General features: G+C 40.3%; 1 protein-coding gene across 1 annotated transcript in view; it reads right to left on the bottom strand.

The window, feature by feature from the left end:
• Positions 1–18,543, bottom strand: part of calcrla (calcitonin receptor-like a) — a 68,729-nt gene that overhangs the window by 17,614 nt on the left and 32,572 nt on the right. Inside the window, exons 2-3 of the mRNA XM_036577560.1 lie at positions 6,178–6,261; positions 3,184–3,337 (exon numbers count right to left, since the gene is read on the bottom strand). Of these exons, the coding sequence (XP_036433453.1) occupies positions 3,184–3,337; positions 6,178–6,243 (220 nt within the window). The 5' untranslated portion in view covers positions 6,244–6,261. The remainder of the gene's footprint in view (positions 1–3,183; positions 3,338–6,177; positions 6,262–18,543) is intronic.

Raw genomic sequence — 18,543 nt, 5'->3', positions numbered from 1 at the left:
ATTGTAGTGAGAGAACACTGACAAACAAAAACATGAAAACTGATGATGCTAAGGCCACAGAATACTGTCTAACACAACAAACAGTTTAGGCTGGAACTTAAACCTAACCCTATGTTTCAGCAAATAATTAACAATTTGAGCATTTGTAGTTTAGCTATAGGGATTAGCATCAAAGTAAAGTGCAAGAAACTGTCGACTTGAGTTAGATTGACGTTCTAATTCAGCCTGTTATCTGAAAGACGCAGGAGCTAGGAAAGCTTTTCAAATACACCATGTTATTGCAGTCACAACTAGACTGTTTAAAAGCTCAGTTAAAACGTGGTGCACTTAAGAGAGGGACTTTCAAAAAGCAACTTTAGAAACAAGAGCTATGAATGTCAGTTATTCTGATGTAGTGATTCCAGCTGATTTGTTTTGACCTTCTCAGGCTTTAGGAACATAAGAACACCCCCCCCACACACACACATCCACCCACCGCGCTTTTAATCATCACTATCCACAAATGCTCTCTCCATCATTTTTGAAGAGTTTGAGTAAATTTCACTAGAGTCGGCGCTGAGCATCACTTTCCCTGGCACGATCCGCTCACCGCACCCGAGGCTTTTAATTTCACTGTGTACTCGCCGCGTTAATTACGTGAGACAACGTGAATTAATGTCACGATTTGCATATATATACGAGAAGCTCGCCGAACACCTCAGTGCTGCTTCTTTTCTGCTGCTTGACACCTCTGCCTCATAGCACTCGACCTATAATGATGCCAACACACTCAATCCCCCGAAGCCGAGACTCTGCTGTGCGTTAGAGACAAACGTTTTTCTTGCTTTTCTTATTGGGCCACATTAATTAAATATTTTCGCAAAAAATCTAATTTACTCAGTGTTCCCTTTAAAGCCCCTGTCTACTCATCTTTACGTTTTTTCTATGATCTACAGTTTTTGTGATATTTCTATTGGTATTTTCTGTTGTTTTGTAAATGACTTTTTTCTGCTGTTTTCTTCAGTTCAACTTGAGTTGGGTGTTGCTATATTTGGCGCAGGTGACATCAGATCTGCCAAAGTACCAATCAGAGCTAGCAACATGTATACGTCAGCTACTCGCACTCATCTCCCTCGCTTAAAGTGACTGATCTCCAGCTGCTCCGAGTCTCAGCCAAAACTCCCAGCAAGCAGGTTTTTTAAGCCTTTCTAAATTTGTTTGTAGAGTGCAACTGATTGACCAGGGTCCTTTCTGTTTGGAGTTTGCATGTTCTCCTCTGGGTACTAGACATGGGGTCAGGCCATCTGGACACACTAAACTGCCCCTAGGTGTGAAGGTGTGTGTGATTGTATATGACTGTTTGTCAGCTCTGCGATGGACTGGCAACCTGTCCAGGGTGTTTCCTGCCTTCCCACCCGATGAGCACTGGGATGGGCTCCAGCACCCTCCACGACCCAGAAGGATAAGTGGCTTCGATAATGTGTGTGTGAGTGCAATTGAAACTGGTCCACCTTAAAAGTAGGAATAAAACCCAAGTTGGACCATGACGACTTACGATGGGAGCTTGTGTGACCTTCGCTTGAGGAGCATGGCCCAGCAGTTAGCCAGCTAGCTTTAGGTTACTGATATAACATAAGTTCTGGGTGCTCAAATATCGGACACAGTATGTCTGTGATATATCCATCAGAAAATGAAAGGCTAAGGTCTTCAATATTATCATATACATGTAATATCCTGCAGATACATGCATCCTGCCTTCCGCCCAATGACAGCTGGGATAGGCTCCAGCACCCCACTGCAACCCAGAAGGATAAGCGGTTTAGATTATGGATGGATGGATGGATGTAATTAGATCTCTAAAATGACTATTAGACAGCTTGCTCTCAATTTTGCACTTGTTACTACCCAGTCAGAGAGCAGCTGAGGAGAGCCTAGTTTTTCTACAGAGGGGCTCAAATGTGCAGGGCTGAACCACACGACTGGCGGTGTCCCTCACTTTGTATGATTAAAGGGTTCTTTGCATTATGAAAGGGTTCTTCAGATTGATGGAAAACGTGCATGAACACGCTACAGACGGTTCTATATAGAACCTTCTTAAAAAGGTTTTTAAAAAACTCTTCTATTCTTACAGGCTTGACAGGCTTGTGTCTGTGTTCGGGACTCAGACACAGCCTCCATCTTTAAGTCTAGGCTAAAAACTTACCTGTTTAGTCGAGCCTTTGGTTAATTTGTTTTCCTAACTATCTGTCTGATTTGTGCTTATTTAGTTCAGCACTAGAGCTACAAGGCTAATGTAGCTAATAATAATGGAACCGCTTGACCACCAATTAGCATTGGGGCAACTTGCATGACTAAATCATTGCACTTACCTCATCACTCTGTTCTAGAAAAACTTGCAGCGTTGTCAACAGTGCTGGTGATAGGAACCAGACATCCACCTCTAAAAGCTCCTTCACTGTTATTATGTGAAATTATGAATATGCTGCCTGATGTCTGAGACACTGTTTTACGATAGTTTTGAGAGAAGAGTTTGGGCTAAAACTTCTTTTTTAAAAGCCATTCTTGGCTACAAGTAGTCTAAGACATGATAGTCTTTAAGACAATTGATTTTTTCAGATTAATCAATATTTTCACATATCAACAATATTTTCACATTATCAACATTACATATTAAAATTAAGAAGATACATATACGATCACGGAGTTTTCATGTTCTCCCCGTGTCTGCGTGGGTTTCCTCCGGGTACTCCGGTTTCCTCCCACGGTCCAAAGACATGCAGTCAGGCTGATTGGAATTGCTGAATTGCCCCTAGGTGTGAGTGTGAATGTGTATGTCTGTCTGTCTGCCCTGCGATGGACTGGCTACCTGTCCAGGGTGTATCCTGCCTTCCGCCCAATGACAGCTGGGATAGGCTCCAGCACCCCACCGCGACCCAGAAGGATAAGCGGTTTAGATGATGTATGTATGTATGTATGTATGTATGTATATACGATCACTGGTCAATCTGGATAGTAAATAAAATGGCTTTGTGTTTGTGTTGTAGACGTTACGAGCCCTGGTTCCTGTCATCTCTACAATGAACCATTTCACATCAAACCACTCTGAATGATTTATATCCCAGTGATTCAATTCTGCACTGATAAAATTCCCATTTAATTCCCAGCATTTACTACATAGCATTTACTTGCTTTAGTCTTTCATACCTTTTCCCACATTGTTATTGTCCTTCATAATCTTCTGATAGCATTCAAACTGTGCAGTCACTATCTTGTTCCTGGTGAAGCCAATGTCGTGGTACACATTCTGAGGGGTCTGCTGTTGGCTGTCGTTTACTTCAGGGCTGGCCAACACAGTGACCTACATAGAGACCACACAGACACACGCACACAACATGAAGACTCTTTACATTCCAGCTTAGATTATGTTGCATTAAGCCTTGGTGACTTGAAAGGCTATCAGCAGTAGAAAGAAAATAGAAGTCATACAAACGAAATGGTGCAAAGCAGTCGAGCGTACATATGGTTTGCCTGCGTATTCGTTTTAACAATGCAAGTCATAGAGGATCATAAAAAGAGCACGTTCAGTTTTCTGATGATTCCTAAACGTGACAAAAAAATCACTTTGCACTAGACTGAAGGAGAATGAGCAAGCAGCCAGGCTGCTATCAACTCCTGACCCTCAATGCACTGCAGAGTAACAGATTATGACACAATAGATCAGCATCATTTAGGCCTTTCCTCAACAGCGCTCTCCTGGCCTGTTTCACACTTACTGACTTAAACACAGATTTTTAAACATGCAGTTACAACACTGAACAACAGAACACTGAGACAGGATTTCTAAACATGTTTTACTAGAACAGTGGGCAGCACGGTGAAGGGCCAGGGTTCAATTCCCCGGGCGGGTGACCAGGGTCCCTCTGGAATGGAGTCTGCATGTTCTCCCTGTATCTGTGTGGTTTTCCTCTGGGTGCTCTGGTTTCCTTACACAGTCCAAAGACATGCAGTCAGGCAAACTGGAGATGCTAAATTGCCCCTAGGTGTGAATGTACATGTCTACGGCAGCCTGTCCAGGGTATATCCTGCCTTCCGTCCAATCACTGCTGGTTACAGGCTCCAGCAACCCCCATGATCCAGGAGGATAAGCGGCTTATGTAATATGTGTGTGTGTGAGAGTGAGTTCTCCAGTCCTGCTCTTGTTTAGATTGTTGAAGACCCTGTTAGAAAAGTCTCCAGCAAAACCTGCATATGGTGTGTTTTGAATGCTGGTATGCTGGTCAACCAACATGACCACGCTGGGTGACCAGCTAAACCAGCAGAGCATGGAATTCATGCTTGTTTGTGCTGTTTCTTTTCAGCAGGGTAGACAGTTCTGCCAAAATAAGTGTCCCAAAGTTATGATCAGCCAAGACATACTTTATGTCTGACGTTAGTTTTGCGCTGGAGCAACAAGGCTAATGTAGCTAACAAGTAAAGGAAGCTTATGCGCACCAGTTAGCATCACGTAAACTGCAAGCCTGAATCACTGCACACTTGACTTCAACCCAGTTGTTAAACTGACACTGTGACCAAAACTGTTGTAAATATGCCTCACCTCAGTAGTACCACAACAGTCTCTAGAGGCAGTTTAAAGACCAGGAAAACCCCTTCTGATGATGCATCTTGAAGGTGGGAGGAACTTTGGATTGGATACAAAGATTTTCCCATGCTAGCTGGCTAATGCAGGAGGAAGTCAGACAGCTAATGTTACGGCTAGGAATACTGCGCAACCTCACATCTGTGTTTATTAGCCTTTACATGTGTGTAGACGCTAACAGTGAGGAGTGAAGTTCTTTATTGCTATGAGGGACATTCCTAAGGGCTGTAAGACTTAAGTGGACACACTGGCCAAAATGAAAAATGTAACGGAACCCTGCTTGTGACATCCCTTATAAATAAAAATAATACATGGCCACGACTTAGTAAGGAATGGGAACAAGATAATTCAGTCGTCGCCACAACTTAGTAAGGCATGGGTGGATGGTGGATCCTAATGTGTGGCCACGAGATAAATGAGCGAGATAAATACAGCTTAATAAGGCATGATCTTGTTAAGCTGTGGTCGAGGCTTAACTATCTCATTGCCACACCTTACTAAGACATGGCCATGCATTAGGATCTCGTTCCCACACCTTACTAATTTGTGGACATGACTTAATTATCTTGCTCCCGTTCCTTACTAAGTCGTGGCCATGCATTATTTTTATTTATAAGGGATGTCAAATTCGTTTTTGCAGCCGTGTAACTGTAGTAACTGTCTTCAATAACAGAATAACAGAAACGACTCATCAGACCAGGCGGACAACAGACTACAGACTACAGTTAGTAAGGTACCTAGCTATGTACTTACCTTGTCTACGTTTGGCTACGTGCCCTGGCTGTAAAGGGTAAAAAACTTGTCTCTGGTGTCCATTTTGTGCTAAATAAAGATTAAATTGCTGTATAATTTTGTTCAACAACTGAGAAAAGAGATACACTAATTTTAGCTTGTTCGTATTTCTCAGCCTACAGCTCTGTGGCTAGATTAGCAATTAGAATTGGTTGACACCAAAGGGATTCCCAGTGGTCATAAGATGCATGTGCGCAATGCATGCTGGGTATCATAGTGAGAGAACATTGATAGATGAAACACAAAAGGGATACAAAATTGTGAATTCCAACCAATCTATGAAGCTGAGGGATACAATAGTGCACTACAGAATGTTACGTAACATGACCAACAACATTAAATCCTAGTTTTAGGCTGGAGCGTCCCATTAGGTAATCTTAAATTAACTTGCTTATGTGGTTTCTAACACTGTAAGACATACTATCATTGTCAAAAGCAGCTTATATTTTGTCCATAATATTTCCATTTTGTTAGCTAAATTAACCCACTTGCTCCATCACAAAACTAAAACTGGCCACAAAACGTGTCTTGTCTGATGTACCACCTTTGGGATAAGAAGAAAATTGTGTACATTTGATTTCACGCCAAACTACTGATTAAAGCTGATGAGTTAATTCTGGAATATCAGGAAGGAACAGAAGGAAAACAAATAGGAAAGTAGCAAGGGAATAGCATGGGATAGGAAGTGAAGAGCCCTGCTTTAAAATCACCAATTGATTCAGTCAGAAAGGACAATGTCTGTTAGTGGAAATGAAGATGGAAAGTTTTACCTGGGCTACAGCCGACAGCAGAAACAGAGGGACTGTCCAGCACCATTCAATCTTCTTTTTCAGCATCTCTAGTCTGCTATTGACCTGTAAGAGACAGGATGGCCAATAAATCACTTTGCTCTCAGCTAGTTAGAACAAACAACATTAGGCCTCTAGTCAGGCAGGAGGGAACACCCCCGCCCCCAAACACATACTGAGCAGGAACTCCACGACGATCCTGAAGGCAAACCCTTCATTCCTCCCACACTCACCTCGCTGCACATCGCTCTGTTCGCACAACACAGTGGTGGCTGGCTCTGTGCCATCACAGCACATTAAATAACCGAGACAGGCGACGCGTACACTTCAGCCTGCATTACTGAACCCGCCTCAGCACTGCCGGGATAGAGTGTGTGCCACGCTACCAAGTAGCAAATCGACTCTTAGCATGAATGTAGGACGTGTTGGCACCAGACTAGCAGTGTTGTATGGAAGTTAACATACGAATTATTCAGTAACTGCATGAAATGAATGCAAATTGTTTTTATTTTTTATTTTTTTTGGTAAAAGCTCCTTTCAAATTAAGTGAAAATGTGTTTTATGATCACACATATTGCTATATGCTTACAATTTACTGCTGAAAGCCAAAAATCTTAGACGCTCTTTGTATTATTTTATAAAAATAATTTTTACAGAGCAGATCACTGAAGAGACGCCATCTGTTTATAGTTTATAGCCCAGATTTGTGGAAAAATGGGTCGACTTTCAGTAGAAAAAAAAAAATTGAGTTCAGCTTCTTTTATTATAAGGGATTAAAATTACATCACCCATCTATTTGACTGGAAAGAAGACAGTTACAGCTCTCATATGACCCCCACCTTTTTAATGTAGCTTATGAAATATGAAAGTTATGAAGAATATGACGAAGTGTGTTTTGGAACCACCGGTGGTCTCAAGGAGCATAAGAGGTTAAACATTTTACCATTTAGCAGGTCCACAGTGTTGTGAAACTGTTGTGGAAATGCTTTAAAGAACTCTTACAAAATATGTTCATGTTGTTCATGTTGGATGGCTAAATTTTTAGCATTTCTATTAAGGCTACCACACTCCGCTAGCATCGCGTACCGTAGTGTCGTGTCGCAGACAGTGGACAGTGCAGCTGGAATGCGTTGCAGTGAGGCGCCGATAATCATAAAGCTGAAGTTAATTTTACACTTAACTTGTGGAATAAAACTTAACACAACCAACTGAATTTATCACATTTGGTATCAGCTAACTACTTCCACACAAACTGTTTTCGAGCAAAAAGATATGAGGTCAAGTTACAATGCGACTAGGCTCACTAGCTGAGGTAACAAACGATTAGCATTTGTCTGTTTGTCTGTTCTTAAAGATTTCAAATTGAGTGACTTTCTCTGTGTAAATTTCAACCATATAGTCAACTTTCAGTCTCGTTCTGAGTTTAATGCAATGCAGTAATGGGAAATGAGTGCCAAGCCATGGAAACTGAGCAGTGCTGGAAGCTGCTAAGTGGTGAGGCGCACTGACGCCAAATGTTGGAGCACTTTCATTAAAAACAAGTTACTTTATTTACTTCCAAACCTTTGTGACTTGTTTTAAGTCATTTTTCAGGTAAAATTATCTCACTATACTGACAGCCTGCTTTAAGAAATGCATTTGTCAATCTTGGAATACTCTCACAATCCCAATATAAAAATGAGCAATGTTAAAAATATTGGCTAGATTTAAGATTTAGATTTGCCAAACTATATTTTCCTGCAGTGTATCATGAAATGGCACTCACTCACACTGTGTGATGTCATGTTGTTAGCTTTCTCTTTCTGCCTGTGAGGTAGTCGTTTGGGTCCAAGTAGTTGAATGAAACATTCTTTCCTATCTGCTTTTCTCTAATTCTGCCTGATTTCTATCCCATGGCCTCACTAAATACACCGGCAGAACTGAGTAGCATGTCGATCCACATGGCTACCAGATCAGGCAAAAACAAGGAAGTCATACAGGAAAGGACATTTCATTCAGCTATTCACACGCAGCCACAGAGCATTTGGGTAGTTTCAGCATGATAGTCTACTTTTAGATGCTCACCTAGAGTGAAGCGCTTCAGTTAAAAAATTCTCATTTTAAAGCTTAGCAGCTTTTAAAGAACAAATATTGCCTTGGTATTGGCCAATACTCACGGTTTCAGTATCGGTATTGGAATGTTACTATATACTATATATATGATATGTTACTATAATGCAGTGTGTCTAGTTTAACCCTTTCAGACAGATGCAAAAAATGTGAATATTCCTATTTAAGTGGCTTTTGTCACTTAATAACTTGATTTTTTTTATCTAATTGATATGGAAAGAATGTGATATCAGAAATCCAAAAATCTGTAGATCTTTATTTGGTTTGTCTCAAACTATTTTTGAACAAGAAAACACTCATTTCGAAATATAAGTCACACATTTGTTGTCTTTTATGTATTGATAGTCACGGTGTGAAATACAGGAGGTCCTGAGAGGTCCTTCTAAACCACCTGAATGTCTCAACATCAAAATTCTGGTGGGTCGCCGAAAATAAACGCATTATAACATTATGTTGGCCATTAGGGAAAAATAGCCATTCAAATACAAATTCAGGGAAATTCATTGTTTAGCTGGTTCAGCAACATTTGGTGAGCGTCTATCTTTAGTATTCTTAACTAACTAGCGCTGCAGCACTGGTCTGCTTGAGGGTGGCGCTGCAGCAAATTGCTTCAATGAGCTGGTCCTTTATAACCTAGCAACTATAACTACGCTTGGAACACCTCTAAAAAACTTTACAATGTGCCATAACATAGTAGTGAATCTGAAAATCTGCCCAGATTCCCAAGAGTCAGGTAGAAAGATTCAACTGTTAGCCATTTCTCAAACTGAAGACCGAAGAAGAGCTGTGTAAGATCTCAATTAATGTGTGGATGAGCACATTACCAAACTAGAACTTCTCTGGCCTCCTGTAGCTGCACGCATCAGATTTAAAACCCTGATGTCTACAAAGCCAAAAAAGCACCAGCCCCTCCCTCCCTAATGGCAATGATCAAAACTAGAACTGTACCTCGAGCCCTTTGAGCTTCAAGTACAGCTCGGCTTGACCTGCCATGGAAGACAAGCTTCACGACTCTTCTCTGTCCTGGAGCCCAGGTGGTGGAACAAAATCCCACTGGCTGTCCAAACAGCAGAGTCTCTTGCGGTCTTTAAACGCAGACTGAAGACACATCTCTTTTTACAGCACTTAAGTGAGCACTGAGTTAAGTACTTTTTACTCTAACCTGTTTGTAACTAGCAAAGAGACTTTCTCTGAGTAGACGACAAAGCACTTTTCTAAGTTGCTCTGGATAAGAGTGTCTGCTAAATGCTGTAAATGTAAAGGTAAATGTAATAGCCAGTCAACATGGGACCCCCCATATACCAGGGGGAGGGGGATTATTACACACACTGGCGATTTTACAGAGGCCAATGTGGACATTCACACTTCGTAGCTCCTCTGGTGACAGTTTAAGGGCCACTGCCAAGGTCTCTACACAGATATGGTTAAAGTGCTTCTGGACAACATTGTTATAGCTAATCAACTAAATTACAGCAACACAGAACTTTTTAGCAAACAAATTTTAGCTCGACCACCTGACAGAAACACCACATCTAATCTGTCCTAACAGTGTGACCTTCACATGCGTACAAAATAAACATTAACTGAAATTGCAATTGTAGATATTTTGACTAAAGCTGAGCTGTTCGCCACAGTTTTGAGGGATATTGTTATCGGTCTCTGTTCAATGTCACGGCAAAATTTCCTCATCGGGACAAGAAGTTAGTACTACCACTACTGGTAATGTGGGCTTTGAGGATCTTAATGGAAAGAAGCCCTCTGCGCTGCATCTTCACTGCACTTAAGCGGATACAACCCCAGTATGGATTATTTAATAAATCAAACCAGCTGTCCAGCTTAGAATAATACAACAGCTTAGCACTTTCGACTCAGCGTTTGTGACAAGAAGTATCCTCGAACCTCTCACTTGAGCAAATAAGCTGAGCAGATAAATCACTGTGTGGTCCCAGGACCACTCGGCAGGGGAGCTGTAGTGTGAGCCTGCGACACTAGGGGGTATGGCCTGGGCCCAAGCCTGTTTAGAATTAAATCTGCCTGCGCTCACATCTCACTTTGGGGGAGCAGGAACCGATGTTGTAAAATATTATGACATTCTGGCTAATTGGAAACAGGCAGGACACATCAGCTGGGTTTCTACATGGCCAAATCTCAGGCTGTGTCGGCAGAGATCCAGGCACACCGACAGAGCGACTTGGAGCTGCATGTCGACGAAAGAGGTGAAACTTCAGAGCAGGATGTGCCACAATGGTCGGCAGTGATTTTGGAAGAAACGTGCTTGGTGTGCTGTACTTAAGAAGATGTGCCAAGTCACGTGCAGGTGTTTGGACAAGCTGTGAGAGGTTTGGCTTTCACCATTTAAAAGGGTATTCTACTGATTTTTCAACACTGCTGCATAATTCAGTGGTTTACATGTAGACAAAGTCATTCAGGGTGGTTTGGTATGAAATGGTTGATTGTAGAGACTCAGATTTCTTTACAGGGGTGGTGATAGGAACCAGGGGTCGCAACGTATATGTAAATACGCAAACATGACCATTAGATACTATCAAAAATGACCAGTGAACGTTTTATGTATGTATGTATGTAATGTTGATGGTCAAATGGGGACAATGTTGCTGTACAATGCCCTGCATGTACCACTTCAACATGAATGTATTGTAACTCCTTATCTGTCCAGGACCCATGGGCAGCTCCAAGATTAGTAACACTGTATTTAGAGTGGTCTTTGTAGATGATTATTAAACTCCTAACAGATTATCAGTAACACATCATCAACATATCAGTGAAGCAGCAGTAGTGAAGCATCTGAATACACTGAAGTAAATATCTTGTAGATGTTCTGTTGATACATTACTCACATTAAGTAGATGTGTTGTTAATATGTTACTTCCATTATGCAAAACCTAACCTTACCAAACCTAACCCTCACCCTGGCCCTAATCCTAACCCTAACCTTAACCTCAACCCAAACCCAAATCCTAACCCTCATATGTTTTTGACATGTTACAGAGAATCCATTGAGTGTTTGTTTGATCTAAAAGGTCCCCTCAGAATAAAGTGTCACCCCAAAGTTTTACTCTGCACTTTTATAACCTAAGAATAATTTAGCACTGTAGTCCCTGTAGTTACTGGATAGTAAGCATTAGTATGTAATAAGTCTGGGATTTATAAGGGGATAAAAATATGATCACATCAAAACTTTGTCTTGTATTTATATCCATAAACATCAGGCGGTGTATTCATAAGCATTTCATGTAATAACTTTCTGTAAGGGAGCTTTTAGAGGCATTAAACTCTTCAGACGCCTGGTTCCTACCACCACCACTGTGAACAATTCTGACTCTGTAAGTTTCTCTAGAATAGCCCCTTTCAGGAATGTTGAAAAATTGGTGGAATTCCCATTTACCAACACATCTGCCTAAGGTTCTTAAGAATGACTTCTTAGTGCATGCAGGCCCTCAGGATCCTATTTATGTATTTATTTATTAATTTATTTTATTTCTTTTTTATTATTTTTACAGAATGGCTGGTCATGCTCTTCTAGAGGTTTGACTTGAGTTTTTACACACAAGGAAATCACAGAATGACTGTAATGATGAAATCATACCACACAAGAATCATTCATCCCCAGAAGTTCCAGTTATTGGCTACAATAACAAAAAAAGCATGGCATAATTTTATATTAATCACTTATTACTTGTTGCTTATTGAAATAACCAGACAAACTCTATTGAAAGTGCAGATTCTAAACTTCCAATCCATATAAAGTTTGTGTTTATAGCAGAACAGAAGATGATGATTATTATGATTTGAACTTGATGAAAAGTTATTGTTGTATCAGTCTCCTTTTATGGAAAGAATGAAATATTCTTTACATTTTTGCAATGTTTTTGTCATTTGTTGACATCGAAACAAGCGGAAAAACGTCATTACGTCATTCATTACATATCTAAAATATTAAAATGATCAAAACGACAACAGTAACTCATCTTTAAAGGTGGGATGTAACTTGATGGTTCTACCCTTATTATTAATTTAGCTCATTATATAATAAAGACTATTATAAAAACTGTAAATATTCCTGATGTAATGATGCATCTCCTCATCACACGTTCCAGAATAATCTCCATCCTGTCACAATTATGGATTTGCAAAGTAATTTTTCCTCAAATGACCCCTAATATCCCTCTGTTCGTGGAGGATAACACTATTCAGACGCTTCAAATGCTTAGTGCTTTCCTCAGTCGCTGTTGTAACAGCCCCAGAGCCCCGGCCTCTGGGGGATCACGGACCTGTGAGGGGTCTTCTGCTGCTTGGTGCTGCGATCTAAGCATCTGTGGCACTTTGAAACTTCCACCGGGTGCTTCTGTGTGTGCAAATTTGCATGTGCTGACAAAAGAGGTAGTGCCTGCAGAAAGCTGGAAGGGTGATCTTCCACGCTGCTGTTTTAGCAGCGGTTCACTTCGGGAAAAAGGCTAAAAATGGCTCCTTGTTTTATTGAGGCTGATTAAGATCGTGCAAATTCAGCATCACTGACTGGGATTTTTATAAGATATCTATATTATAAGTGGGGTCTAAAAGTGTGAGACCACAGTGAAAATCTGTGAATTATTTTTTTTAAATCTACCCTTTAAAAAAAAGATGGTTCTTTAATGTTTTTTAGTAAAGAAATGGTTCTATGTAGAACCATGAACACTCAACAAACCCTTTGCTTGGTTCTTTGTATTATGAAAGCGTTCATCAGATCGATGGAGAATGTGTTCTCTATAGAACCTTTGTGAAAAGAGTTTTGTATAGCACCAAAAAGGGTTCTGCTATTGTTATAATGTCTAGCCTGTAACAATAGAAGAACCTTTTTCAAAAAGGTTCTATATAGAACAGTATAAAACACATTTTCCATCAGTCTGAAATGCCATTTCATAGTGCAAACAACCATGCAAAGGATTCTTTGAGTTTTCATGATTCTATATAGAACCATTTTCTTTACTAAAGAACCCTTGAAGAACCATCTTATGTGTAGAGAAATAAACAACAGAATTTTAATTCTTTGAGTTTTGTCTCTTCCATTGAAGCTCATGTTCTGCTGTCTCTCAGGAGGATCTGATCCAGATGGTCTTAAACGCTGGAGTTAATGTACAGCTGCTAATTCACCCTTTAACCCTGAAGGTTGGTCCGCAGACTACTGGTCACTATAGCAACACAGACACTAATCTCGTCCAGCTAGTAGCTACTAAAAAGGCAAAGAGAAGTTTTAAGATGAACATCGATCATTTGGAGACAAATGGATTTATTTGCATCTATAATGACTCCAGCTGGTTTCCTGATATGTTTAATCTGCAGCGAGAAACTGTCAAACACTTAAAAGTCACAAGGCTGGAGTCGCTTCTCATTCGTCAGTTTGTCATTGTAATTTTCCAGTTCCACCTTAAACAGTGCCTGCTGCAAATTTCTGAAAATTCGAACAAGAAGCTGGTGAATGAGAAGCTGACTTGAGCCTCCTAAGAAGTTGAATGCTGAGAGACATTTTACAAGAAACGATTCTACTTTTGGAAAAGTTTCCTGCTGGAGATGCGAGAAAAGCAGCTATAGCTGAGCTAAAGCTTAAAGCAGAGCAAAGCAGGTCTGCGTTTTCATTTATATTACACTTGTTAGCCTATACTAACACATCAGCACATACTGAGACATACTTACAGCGAAGATGTTAAAATGGACAAAACGTTGTGGCTCCCAAGGTGGTTTGATTTTGGCTGAAAGGCCAAAATAGCTCTTCTTAACATTTGGGTTGCCGACCCCTGGACTAGTACATGCAACAGTATTGTTGCATTGCACAGCCCTGAGAGTACCTTTATTTTCTGACAATGCAAAGGAGCAAAACTGTGTAAATCTGGTCTCTCACTGGCTATTCCCTTAAATACGAGCAGTCAGCCAGCATTTTAATGGTAGGGCCTGTTTGTACAGCAAACCCCCCAGTCCAGAGCTGGAGTCCACCTTATAAGTACCCAGACATACTGCAGGGACAGCTGGAAGATGGAGGGCACATTAATAATTCACTGTGTTTGAACAGTTTGTCAGTATTCGCAAGTCCTTGCTAAAGAGGAAGACATGGGACATCCTCGCGTCAGCACCAAACCCTCCCTACAGACGCCTCTGTTTCTCCTACACGCTCTCAGGTTTTAACTAACTGTGGGAAATCTTACACCTCCGAAGAAGCAAAACGCTAACATTTCAGTGCTGCCTGACGGGAGCGCGCTCTCAATGGGCTATGAATACGCCGCCGCTTCACAGGGCCCGGAGATGAGAATCAATTTGCTGTTGACGCGCAGCAAAACAAAAGAGGGGCCTCTGGGAATATAAATCTCCTTTGGTGAATGATCGATTGCTCAGTGTTGTGATTTAACTGTCAGTCTTTAAGGAAATGAATGAATTTCCCCTTTGCCTGCTTCAGCTCTGCCCTGCATCAGGAGGGCAATAATTCCAGCAATTAAAAACAAATCATAGCAGGGTGAGTTTGGCTCCTTTGGGTAGTGCCCACCCATCTCCTCCCTCTGCCCTCGGAATGGAAATACAGCAATACTCCCGTCCGTCATGGTCCACTCCGCACTCTGCCTGTTATTTATGATGGAAATGGACATGATTTCCTCGTCTGCAGCCTCATGCAATATGAAAAACGTTGGAGCGCTTCACGGCCTTGTGGTCAGATTTGTGAGCTCTTACAGCTGAAAAGCAGTGACAAGTTTCTCAGCATAATCACAGACACTTACATTGTGAATGTCGCCATTAAAAGGCCATTAAAGCCTAAAACTAGAGGTTTATATCTGTAGTTTTACAGGTTTGCAGTACGATGTAGGGCACCACCGCATCAATCACTGGATTGACATAATTCACAATTTTATATCATAAATATAATATATATTCGGCTTCCTACACACTTAAAAAAGATAAAGGTAAAGAAAATGGTTCTATATAGAGCCATGAACGGTCAAAGAACCCTTTGCATGATTATGGTTCTTTGTATTGTTAAAGGATCTTCAGATTGACAGAGAATGTGTTTTATATGGTTCTATATAGAACCTTTTTTAAAAGGGTTATATATAGCACCAAAATGGGCTGTTCTATAGTTACAATGTCAAGTCTCTAGAAATAGAAGAACCCCTTTTGGTGCTATATAAAAAGATTCTATATGGAACCATTTACATACATTCTCCATAGATATAAAGAACGATCTCATGATGCAAACAACCTTTTAATCATGCAGATGGTCCTATGATTTTTCATGGTTCTATATAGAACCATTTTCTTTACTAAAGAACCCTTGAAGAACCATCTTTTTTAAGTTTGTAGGTTCTATATAGACCCTTTTTTAGCACCATAAAGGGTTCTTCCATTGTTACAAGCTTGGCATCGTAACAATAGAAGAACGCTTTTTGGTGAAATATAGAACCCTTTTCAAAACGGTTCTGTATAGAACCATACACAAGACATTCTCCATCAGTCTAAAGAACCATTTCACTTTGCATAGAACCATCTAAGGGTTCTTTGAGTGTTCATTCTTCCATATAGAACCATTTTCTTTATTAAAGAACCCTTGAATAACCATCTTTTTAAGAGTGTAGCAGTAACATTAGCTATCAGCTTTCCTTCGACATTCTCTAAATAAATAAATAAATAAATAAATAAATAAATAAATAAAGTGATTAAAATGTCAAAAGAGCCCGCCTTCAAAATCCACCCCAAAGCACTTCTAGCCTTTAAAAGTTTCTCCCACCTTCATCATCAGAAGGTTGCTTTCCTAGTCTTTAAACCAGAAAATCTCTCTCTATACTGCTGCAGCACTGCAGACATAGGGATCATTAAACTTTTCATTTTGGCTGAAGTGTCCCTTTATGATTTCAACATCTGTTGTGGCTTTAACCCTCAGAAGTGTACAGTTAGTGTTTATTGCTGTACTATTCATATGTAGTTACATAATTGCACATTAATTGCAGTTACTTGATGACTTACATTTACATTTGATTTGCATTCTGTATCGACGCTTTCAAGTGGTGCACTTGTGACTTTTCCCTCTTTGTCAAAATGACAGAAACATGGCAAAAATGTAAAGAACAAAGTTCCGTTCTGCAAACAAGACAGCAGCTTTTCATCAAGTTCATAATCACAATAAAATAACGCTAAAATACACTGTATTAGCCCCGCCTATTCACACTGAAATTAAAAGAAGTGTTTTAGCCTGGACTGCTTTCTAAATGAGGCACAACACCGGGCAGCCAGCGAGAACAGAGGTCATTTACATATAGCAGTCTGAAAAGCTCAATAAATAAATAAATAAATAAATAAATAAATAGTTTGTAAGATATGAAAAGAGGCTGGAAAATGGCCATGAGAAATGACTGTTTTTGGTACATAACACACATAAAAAAATACATTTTCTAAGTGGACCTCTGGGAAAACATGAAAATACAAGAAATATGTCAGATATGGGTCCGTTAAGGCAACAAAACCAACAAAAATAGAAAACAGCTCCAAAACTTTTTTCTAGTCACTGTATAATTCCACATTACATATTTAATAGCCTGGGTGCCCTCACTCTTATTCTAAAATGTGGAAAATAGTAAAAATAATTAGGGATGCATGACTGTAACTGTCCAGGGTGTATCCTGCCTTCCACCCAATGACAGCTGGGATAGGCTCCAGCACCCCACCGCGACCCAGAAGGATAAGCGGTTTAGATGATGTATGTATGTATGTATGTATGTATGATTGTAACTGGCCAAGATCGAAATCGGTGGATGCTTGCTCCACTTTATTATGTTCTATTTGGTTCTATCTTATCTGTTGTAGTTTTATGAGGTAAATAAGGTAAAAATGTACTTGTGCTGCACTTAAATGCTGATATTACACCTCTAAAAATACTGTAGCATAATTATACTTGATCAATTGTGCTAAACAGCCAATCACTTCTTACTTTAATATAGCTCTTTGCTTGTTATGTTATTTAAATAAGCAACAGATTTTTCAATAACAAAATTAAAATGTCAGTTTATTATAGAGTAAATAAATGTTATTTGTATGGTACACTGGGCTAAAAGTACTGGAAATGTGCTAGTGTGTTTCATTTGTTTATTCAGCCCACACAGTGTGACCTTCAGGTTTAAAAAAAGGCTACAAAATATGGCTGTAAAAATTCATGCATCTCGAAAAATCATCAGTAGGAGTGTCTAAACTTTGCACTGCTACTGTATGTAATGTAAATTGTTGAGAGCAATTCAACAGGCCTGACTTGATGACCATACCAAAAATATACCATAACAAAATATTCCTGAGCACGCAGCTCCAGCTAATCAGGTCCCATTGTTTTGTTTTTTTTTCCTCATTGAATGCAGCTCGACATCCTCCAGTGACCACAGGATGTTTGTACCCTGTCCTTTCCAAGTGACTTTCCTCAGCGTTCAGTAATGCCTCTTCCTATTTCCACAGCCCTCTGAGATCCTTCGGCCTTCTCACAATGTGATCCGCTGCGATTAGGCTTATCGTTTGGCTCCAAGGCCTCTGCAGGCCAGAGCTACGGGTATCAATGTAAATATCCTCCAGATACCATGTAGTGTTATTTTATTATTCTCTTATTTTTAATATTGCCACTGTGCAGTCAAGATAAGGGCTGCACACTGTGGACCGCAAACACAGCCAGCTATGGTGATATGTGGTTTGGTGATCTTGGATAGTTAAATAAAGAAGCTGGTAATGCTTTTCAATGCTTGACGATTACGAAGGAATACGATTAAATATGCACTGGGTATGAGCATAGAAATTTAATATATGAACACCTGAACTCATTTTAGTATTTGTTTACTTAATATGTGAGTAAAAAGCCCAAACGTTTGTAGATACCAGCTCTTCTGGTGTTTCTTCTGAAATGAAGGGTATTAATAGGGAGTTTGTCCCTCTTTGCTGCAGCAACAGCCTCAATTCTTCTGGAAAGGCTTTACCCTAGATGTTGGAACATTGCAGTGAGGATCTGATTGCATTCAGCCACAAGAGCATTAGTGAGGTCCGGTACTGATGGTGGATAATCAGCTCTGGACACTCCAACTCATCCCAAAGGTATTGGACGGAGCTCAATCACTCCACACAACACCGTTCCACTGCTCCACAGCCCAATGCTGGGGGGCTTTAGACCCCTCTAGCTGATGCTTGGCATTAGACATAGTGGCCTTGGGCTCATGTACAGCTGCTCCAGAGTGT

The sequence above is a fragment of the Colossoma macropomum genome, unplaced genomic scaffold (assembly GCF_904425465.1).
Source record: "Colossoma macropomum unplaced genomic scaffold, Colossoma_macropomum, whole genome shotgun sequence".
Taxonomy (NCBI): Eukaryota; Metazoa; Chordata; class Actinopteri; order Characiformes; family Serrasalmidae; genus Colossoma; species Colossoma macropomum.
This window is presented reverse-complemented; position numbering and strand designations above follow the sequence as displayed.